Here is an 8,466-nt window from a genome sequence, read left to right on the forward strand (position 1 = left end):
CACGTAACTCCGTCTTTTTCAGGCACCCGGAGCCCTCCGCGGCCGCTTCTACGCCGGCGAAGCACCATCAAGCTGCTGTACGGCCCCGGCATCGCCTCCCCTGGCTTAGCTCTCAGTCAAGATATTGTGCACATGGGTGGCCTCTACAATATACTCACTGACACTGAACCTCCCAGAGCTCGTCCCGGTCCGTCACGGCCATCCTCGTCCTCCGGCGGGCCCCCGGCCGCGGCGCGGTGCGGCGGCGTCACAAATCCGACCACAGAGCACTGGCGACCGGGACGCGGTCGGGCGATCTGAGGCCCAGGTAGGCGAATGCATTGCCCATCCAGGGCTATCACCTGGACCTATCAACAGGCGCCTGCGGCGCCGTGCTCAGGAGTTGGTTTTCACTCGCTCGAAATGTGTGCCTGAAAGAGTTAAGAGAGTTGGGTGGGGAAATTTCTTTTCCCCGTGAGCCGGTGTGTCGACTCCTCTAAGAACGGCAATGCACTCCGCACCATGCACAATGCCGCTCTCCCCGCACGCTAGCTCGTTCACCGTCTGCCACGCCACGGCGGTGTGGAGGACGACAGACAAGCGCTGCATCTGCAGCCCGTGCCAGTTCTTGGTGGTCCATGTGACCTCGTCCAGGTGCTGAGCGTGCGAAAGTTTGTTGCTCAGCTGGTTCGCCGCCTCCCTCAGGGTGCTGCGAACCTCCTTTCCAAAGCCTCCGAAAGCCTCAAAATCAAACAAACGTAGATCGCAATCCTGCTCCCGCGCAAAGCGGTAATCGCCATCCAGCTGCTGGAGCTTTCCCTTGGGGGCATCCTCCTCCTCCCCCTCCTCCCCCTCCTCCTCGGCCTCCTCCTCCTCCCCCGCCACCGCCGCTGCCGTCGCTCCCGACGGAGACCACTTGCCGCGCCCTTTGACCAACTTGAGCAGCCCGGTCTCCGTGTTGCCAAAACGCACATAGGCCCCCTTCCAGCCGAGCTCTCCGTCGCCGGCCGTGTCCTTGCCCTGGCTCGCAAGCGAGCTCGTGAGCTTCAAATCGGCAACAAGGCGCCTGTGCCCCCTGCCGATGTTTGCCGCCGCCACGTCAGGTTGTTTTGGATTACTGTAAAAACTGAGGTGTGCAGTCGGCTCCATCTCGATGATCATGCCCCACGCCGAGCGGAGGCATTTGATCAAACGTTTGAGTAGGAATTTGTGTCGTGTAGCATGCTTTGACCGAGGGTTAACCATCGCGGCGTCGCCAAGGGCGTCGTGTAGCTGGCCGCTGGGTGCCCTCTTGCCTGCCTCCACCGCGGGCGTAAGAATTCTTTTCCCCGCGGCCCATGAGCGTGCTTGACGCCTCTTCGCTCGCCTTCGTCCCGCCGCCCGAGGCGGAGCGCGACCTCGAGCTGATGGAGGTGAGCGTCGCCCAGGTCCCGCCGCAGAGCCTCTCCGTCCTCGTCCGCGCGCTGACCGACGCGCTGCCGCAGCCGGCGCTGCAGCACCTGAAGCGGGTGCACCGGCCAGCGGCGGCAGGCGGGAGCGCGGCGGCCGCCGCCGGCCGCTCCGACGCCCGCCTCGTCCTGCTCTGGGCCGGCGGGCCGGAGCAGCGCGCCGCGCTAGCGGGAGGGCTGCCTGCCGCGGTCGCGGCGGCGTTGGACAGCCTGCCGCAGCCTCCGGCGAGCCACTTCGTGCCTCGGCACCCGCCGGCGACGCGCGCCCAGTTCGAGGCGTGGGGGCGGGTGTGGCCGCTCGTCTTCCACCCCTCCGCCGCCGTCCGCGCGCTCGCCACGTGGCTGCCGGACCCGCCTCCCGCGCCTGCAGAGGTCGCGTGGATGGAGTCGATGATGCGGCGAGAGGGAGCCGAGATGACGCCGAGATGCACATGCCTCGTCCATGCCTCGGCCACACCTCGGCCACACTGTCGTCACACCTCCGTGGCTCCACCCCGCCCTCCGCCACCCTACAGGCTTGCGATCGCAATGGCGGCGCGCTCCGCAAGCAGCGGTGGCCGCCCCGTCGGCGTCGCGATCGCGAAACCAATGGGCGCTCGCGCACTCAACTCTACCCTCTCGGCTCCTCTCGGCTCCCCTCGGTTCCTCTCGGCTCCTCTCGGCTGCTCTCGGCTCCCCTCGGTTCCTCTCGGCTCCTCTCGGCTCCCCTCGTTCCTCTCGGCTCCTCTCGGCTCCTCTCGGCTCCTCTCGGCTCCCCTCGTTTCCTCTCGGCTCCTCTCGGCTGCTCTCGGCTCCTCTCGGCTCCTCTCGGCTCCTCTCGGCTCCTCTCGGCTCCTCTCGGCTCCTCTCGGCTCCTCTCGGCCCCTCATCTCCCTCATCTCCTCCCCTCATCTCCCCCTCAGGCGAGCCGCTCGCCGCGTGCCCAGACGGAGTCACCGGCCCCGCTGCATCGCGCGCCACAGCTAGTGGCGGGATATGCCCACGACATGTCCGAGACATGTCCCATAGGCGCACATGCAGGCCGAGGCGGCGACATGTCCAGGACACGTCGACGACATGTCCGAGACATGTCCCATAGGCGGAGCTGCGTCGCGCGCCGCCACAGGGAACGGCGCTGCTGCAGCCGCCAGTGCAGCCGGCTCTGGCTGCGGCGCTGCTGGCACTGGCGGTGCAGCGTGTTGGCGCGTCACCGGCCTTGGCGGTGGGCATAGCCCTTGCGGCGGCCCTTGTCTTGGCAGAGGAGGCGAGGCGGCGTGTTTGCGCGATGGCAGGCTGGGAGAGGAGGCGAGGCTTGGGGAGGCGGGAAGCGCGGAGGAGGAGGCGAGGCTTGGGGAGGCGGGAAGGGCGGAGGAGGAGGCGAAGCCCCACCCGCTGCGGCACGCGATCATGGTTGGCGTGGCGACCGTCGCGCGAGCGCAGGCGCCCCCGCCCCCGTAACGCCGCCTCCGCCACCGCCACCTCCGCCCTCGCCGCCTCTTCCCCCGCCACCGCCTCCTCCGCCACCGCTGCCACCGCCACCGCCCTCGCCGCCGCCGCAGCGCACGCTCCTGCCCGCACGCCGCCGCTACCGCCTCCGCCCCGCCCCCCTGCCCCCGCGCCCCCGCTGCCCCCCGCGCCCCCCCCTGCCCGCCCGCGCGCTCCCTTGCCGCCACACCGGGAAAGAGGCGGGGCTCTCTGCCGTTGATAGGTGGAGCGGCGGCGCTGCGCGGCGGGCGGCAAGCGTGGCGCCGGCGAGGCCGAGTCGGGCCCGGGGCGCTGTTTGGACGGCCCGGACCAAGGACTGGTGCAACGGACGCATGTCTCGGACATGTCTCGGACATGTGTCGGACATGTTCCTTAGGTCCGGATCAGTACTTGTGCAACGGTTGCGACGTCTTCGTCACAGTGGAGCCGTGCCCGATGTGCGCTCAGACTCGGCCCCATCTCCGCCCCATCTCCGCTCCATCTCCGCTCCATTTCCGTTCCCCTCGGCCCCCGTCATCATCTCGGCTCAGACTCGGCTCAAACTCGGCTCAGACTCGGCTCAGACTCGGCTCCCTCTCGGCTCCCTCCCGGCTCCCTCCCGGCTCCCTCTCGGTCGAAGGTTGCAGCTGTCCCCGACGCGCCCTCGTGCCGCGCCAGGTGCGCCATGGCGCTCGTGCACTCGCGTATCCGGCGGCTCGTGTACGCGCTGCCCGCCCCCGGCGGCGCGTGCGGCTCCGCGTACCGCGTCCACACCATCCCGTCCATCAACCACCACTACCAGGTCGTGCGCGGCTTGCTGCGCGACGAGGCGGCGGAGGCGCTCGGGCTGACCGGCCCGGCGGCCTCCGACCTCAAGCCGGGATGAGGCGGGCGTGTGACGAACCGCACGTAAAATTCTTTTATCGAATCCGACAAGGGCCAAATCGCGTCCCATCTCTCTGGCCTTGCGTTGGCGTGGGCGGCGTTTTGTCCTACGGGGGGTTATGTCCAGCCGCGCACTCGCCACTCGGCTCTCCTAACTCCTTCGACCTTCGAGACTTGTCCATGGAGCACCGAGCGGAAGCCGGTGGTGTTCCTGCCGCTGCGCATCGCCATTGTCACCTTTGTCGGAATAGCAGGGGCGGCGGTGGCCTTTGGCGTTTGCTCGCTCGTCATGACGCTTTGCTTGCACGGCGACATGCCCGGATAGCAGCAGAGTCGGACTGGCCGAAGACTGGTGGAAAAATCAGTTCACAGTTGCTCCCCATTATCGGCGTTGGCTTTGCTATCTTTGACTTTGTTCCACTCAAAGCCGGCGCCACTCTGGTTGGCGCCCCCCCCCGTACACGGCTCTTCAGCGGATTGCGCTGTTGCAGACCCTCGAGTCGTTTGACGTGAGGGTGGCCGGACGTGAGGGTGCAGCTGATCGCGAGGAGATCTACTCCTCCATCGCCACCATCTACGCGCGTCGCGGAGTGGACGGCTTGGACGAATTCAATCGCATGGTGCAAACGACGCTCAAGGATCAGGTGCTGCACCGAATCAGTCACTGTGGAATATACTCCACGCTCCTCCTGTTCCTGCTACCAGCCTTTTGCCGTGTTGTGGGCTCATTGAACGCAGCAGTGAGAGAGACCTCGGCATTCTCCCAAGGCGTCTCGACTCTCGTTTCTATCGGCTTCCACGTTCATGCTTGCGGCCTGCCCTAGTCTTGTCGCCGTCAACCTCCGACGTGGTTCGCGCCTCGCATGCTCAGGGCAGGCCACGAGAGATCGGTGCCGTCCGGCTACACGCCGGGCCATCAGTGATGTGCGACTGCGACTACGAGCATCGTGTGCTTTGCCCGTCGGGCTCGCCTGGCGATTGCCTTGGCTGCTGCGCGCGGCGGGCGCGGCGCTACTGAATCCATCTTTGCCGGGCTCACACCACCCTTGTTGCTCTGGTTGTGGCGGCCGAATGGCCAGAAGCTCTTGGGCTCGGCCACGCGTCCCGGATCAAGCGCGGCGAGCGTGCGTGTTGACGCTTGCGCCTGTCTTTGGAGCATCGCGTGGATTTGGATGGCGCGGCGCACATTTAGGCCGCGAGTCCGAGCTTGTATCGTGTCGGATAGTGAAGTCTTGTGGCTCACTTCGTTTCCTAGAGTATACCATTTTCTCATGTGGCCGCGCAAGAGCTAGGCGCTACATGCGATCGCTAGACTGTGACTGCAACGGCACCCGCCGCACCGGCATCGCAGGAGCTGCTGCTGCCTCTCCTGCCGCCAGAGCCGGCCGGTGTTTTGCTCAGCCGGCCGATCCTGTGGCTGGCTGAGGAGGCCGCTCGTCGCAGCTGCTGGACGTGGGACTTGCCAGAGCGAGCTACCCGCTGGATTTCTGGCCGGAGCTCTTTTGCCTTGGCCGGTGTCGCGCCCAGTGCCTTCGCCAGAAGCACGCGTGACACCTAGAGAGGCACCCCTCTATCTGACGGTGTAATCCGTGTCGCATCCAGACCTAGAGCGGCACCACCTCGCGGTATGCGCCGGGAAAGAAGGAGCGCGCAAGATCGCGATACAGCCCGTCCTTGATGAGCTCCTGCGGCGTGACTTCGAACATTCTGTCAAACGCGCAGCCGCCGAGGTCCGGGTCGTTCTCGTGCGCCATGACGATCTGAAGCTTGTCCTCGCGCGCCTGCTTGACCTGCTCTGCCAGCCGCTCGCCGTCGTCCTCTAACCAGGTGTTCTGATTGAGGTACAACAGCATGTGGGTCACATCGCCGGCGCGGCGCGTTCGGCGTGCCAGCCCGCGAGGCGCCGTGGAGGGGCGTGCTGATGAAGAAGAGCCAATGTCCGCAACGGTGGACACGGTGAGGCCGGGAAAGGCCCTGGCAAGCTCGCGAGCCAGCTCTGCGGCGCCCGGGTTGGCTGGCGAGGCCCATAGGACCACCGGCTTCGAGAAGACAAGCGTCTGGGTTGAGGCGTCGCCCGGCACAAAGAGGGGGAGGGAGCTCATTCGACAGTGGTTGGGCATGCGTAGTAGAAGGGCCTAATGCAAAACAAGCCAAGGTGAACACGAGGTCTGCTACAGCAGTCTTCTGCCTCCGGCGCGCCTCGGCGATGACACCGTCGTTGCCGGTGAAGGAGGCGTTGCTGATGGAGGAACGTTGTTTGATGCCTTGCAGGTACAGCACCGAGCCTGTTGAAGCCGAGTTGTTGATGAAGTCGACACCCGCGATGGAGAGGGACTCGCCGGTAAATGTGTAGACGACGCCGCCGAGCTGCGGTTGAGGAGAGGGCGGGGTGAGGCAGGCCGGCCCTCTCTACCTCTCGCCTCGCTGCCGTGAGGCGCTGCAGGGAGGCGGCACTGCGGTTGCGAGGAGAGAGCGGGGTGAGGCAGCCGTGGTCCTCCTATCTCTCGCCCTGCTGCCGTGCGGCGCTGCAGGGCGGCTAGCTCTACGCGGCGCACATTGCCAGCCGAGCAGCCCGACACGGCCGAGCCGATTACCGAGACCGCACCGCTGCGATACGCGTGGACGACGCCGCCGGCCTGCCTAGCCGAGCAGCCGGCGACGGTCGAGCTGATTATCGAGACCGCACCGGTGCGAAACGCCCTGACGACGCCGCCCTCCTGCGGTTGCGAGGAGAGAGCGGGGTGAGACAGCCGTGACCCTCTCTACCTCTCGCCCCACTGCCGTGCGGTGCTGCAGGGCGGCTAGCTCTACGCGGCGCACATAGCCAGCAGAGCAGTCCGACACATCTGAGTCGATGATCGAGACCGCACCGCTGTTCTGCGCGTAGACGACGCCGCCCTCCTGCGGTTGCGAGGAGAGAGCGGGGTGAGGCAGCCGTGACCCTCTCTACCTCTCGCCCTGCTGTGCTGTGCGGCGCTGCAGGGCGGCGGCCAGCTCTACGCGGCGCACATAGGTAGCCGAGCAGTCCCTGACGGTCGACTCGATGATCTCGACGTCGCCTGCGCCGTAAGCGCTCACAACGCCGCCGTTGCCCGCCCTCCCGTTGACGAGCGTCAGCCCCCGCAGGGTGAGGCTGCAGCCGCCCTCGAGGTAAAAGAGCCCGGTCTCTCCCTGGCCGTCGAGCGTCGCGCCCTCGCCGCTGCTCGCGACGGTCACTTTGATGGTGGAGGCGCAGCTGATATGGCTGTCCAGCTTGAAGTGCGCACCGGGCGGCAGGTAGACGGAGACGTTAGAGCGAGAGAGAAGTACCACTACTACCGGCTCGACAGATGGTAAAAGTTTCTCAGAAAAGGTCGCAGTTCTCTTGCGCTAGCTTTGTTGTTGGCGACCCAGTCCGGGGCGACGGTCGTCGCCACGGTCCCCAGGGGAGAAGGGAACCGTGGCGTACCTCGTTGCACACGTTGGGGCCGCGCCGAACCCCGTCGAGCATCGTCCCCCTCTCCGGGCGTCGACTCCTGTCTCAATATACGGGGTGTGGACCGTGAGTTGACCAGGGGTTGTGCGCCGGGCCCTCCTGCTCGGCTCCAGCGAGTAGACAGTGTTTTTATCAACAGAGGAGAAGGATCTGACCTCAGGGCTGATGTGAACAAGCGCTGTGAGACCATGGGTGTGAGGTAAAACCACGCTACCAGCCGAGCAGTGTCGCGCAGCACAAGATAGTGACTGAGGGACAGCAGTGGGGGCGAGCCCATCGCTGTCACAGCTGTGGCAGCCGCACAGTAGGCTGTGCCAACTGTGCAGAGCGTGTGAGCAGCAGAGGAGCTGCACTCCAGGCTTCAGGCGCAAAGAGCTGCATGCCACCGAAGGCGCTGTCGAGGTTCTCCGAGCTTGGCGAAATCCGGGGACGCCGCCACCGACGAGCGCGTTGGACTTTTCACTCCGGACGGCTACGGTACTACGGTACGGAGTACGGTACACGCACACGAGCCGCGGTCGAGTGTACTGTACACTATATAGCTGTCTTAGCGGCGAGGCGCGGGACCGTCTGTGGCGAAGTGGGTCGCGTCCCCGGATTTCCTCAACTCACGGTCCACACCCTCCATCCTCCCCCTCCCCCAACCAAACACGCCCGAAGCCAACGCTCGAGCATCGGTGTCGCACCTCTCCCCCGGGCCGTTTCCTCGACAAAAAGAGCGCCCCCCTGCTCCCTCGGTCTCCCCGCAAGAGTCCCGAGAACCACGCCTGAGCCCTGAGCCCTGTCCTCCTGGCCCTTGTCCCTGTCCCTGTCCAAAGGTGGACCGCCGTCCCGCGCTCTCTTCCAACTTCGGCCGCAATCCGCTCTTTTTGTCTCGTCCGTGGCTCTCTCTCGCGCCGCGGGCGCCGTAAGGCTTTTCCACGCCATGCTCACGCCATGCTTTCACGCCATGACGGAGACCGCCTGGCTGCCGCCGCTCTCGCCGACGTAGCATCCGACGAGCATCGTCGCCGCCTAGTAGCAGTAGTAGCGAGCGACTCTTCGAAAGGAAGCGCTACACCCCTAAGTAACCGACGTCAGGCTATCGAGCGGGACGATGGGTAACTCTCTCGGGGTGCTAACTCTCTCTCCCTCTCCCTCCCTCCCCCCCTCTCTTCTCCTCTCTGTCTCTGCCTCTTCTCCTCTCCCTCTCACTCTCCTCTCTGCTCTCCCTCTCTGCCCCCCCCCCCCCCCCTC

At 66.0% G+C, this 8,466-nt stretch overlaps 2 protein-coding genes across 2 annotated transcripts; one reads left to right on the top strand and one right to left on the bottom strand.

The window, feature by feature from the left end:
- The first annotated feature begins 1,533 nt into the window (after positions 1-1,533).
- On the top strand, positions 1,534-3,768 carry EMIHUDRAFT_456525 (hypothetical protein). The gene is made up of 8 exons (XM_005782900.1): positions 1,534-1,825; positions 1,943-2,019; positions 2,330-2,365; positions 2,506-2,705; positions 2,742-2,846; positions 3,115-3,193; positions 3,268-3,328; positions 3,549-3,768. Exons 1-8 carry the CDS (start codon positions 1,809-1,811, stop codon positions 3,754-3,756), a joined length of 783 nt encoding a protein of 260 aa, XP_005782957.1. The 5' UTR covers positions 1,534-1,808; the 3' UTR covers positions 3,757-3,768.
- A 1,591-nt stretch (positions 3,769-5,359) lies between these two features.
- On the bottom strand, positions 5,360-7,245 carry EMIHUDRAFT_113197 (hypothetical protein; the record flags this gene model as incomplete). The annotated part of the gene is made up of 5 exons (XM_005782901.1): positions 5,360-5,890; positions 5,931-6,122; positions 6,311-6,472; positions 6,576-6,656; positions 7,204-7,245. The coding sequence occupies 5 exons, from the start codon at positions 7,243-7,245 to the stop codon at positions 5,360-5,362; spliced, it is 1,008 nt and encodes a 335-aa protein (XP_005782958.1).
- Positions 7,246-8,466: the final 1,221 nt, after the last annotated feature.

Source organism: Emiliania huxleyi (assembly GCF_000372725.1).
Source record: "Emiliania huxleyi CCMP1516 chromosome Unknown EMIHUscaffold_184, whole genome shotgun sequence".
In the NCBI taxonomy this organism is placed as follows: domain Eukaryota; phylum Haptophyta; order Isochrysidales; family Noelaerhabdaceae; genus Emiliania; species Emiliania huxleyi.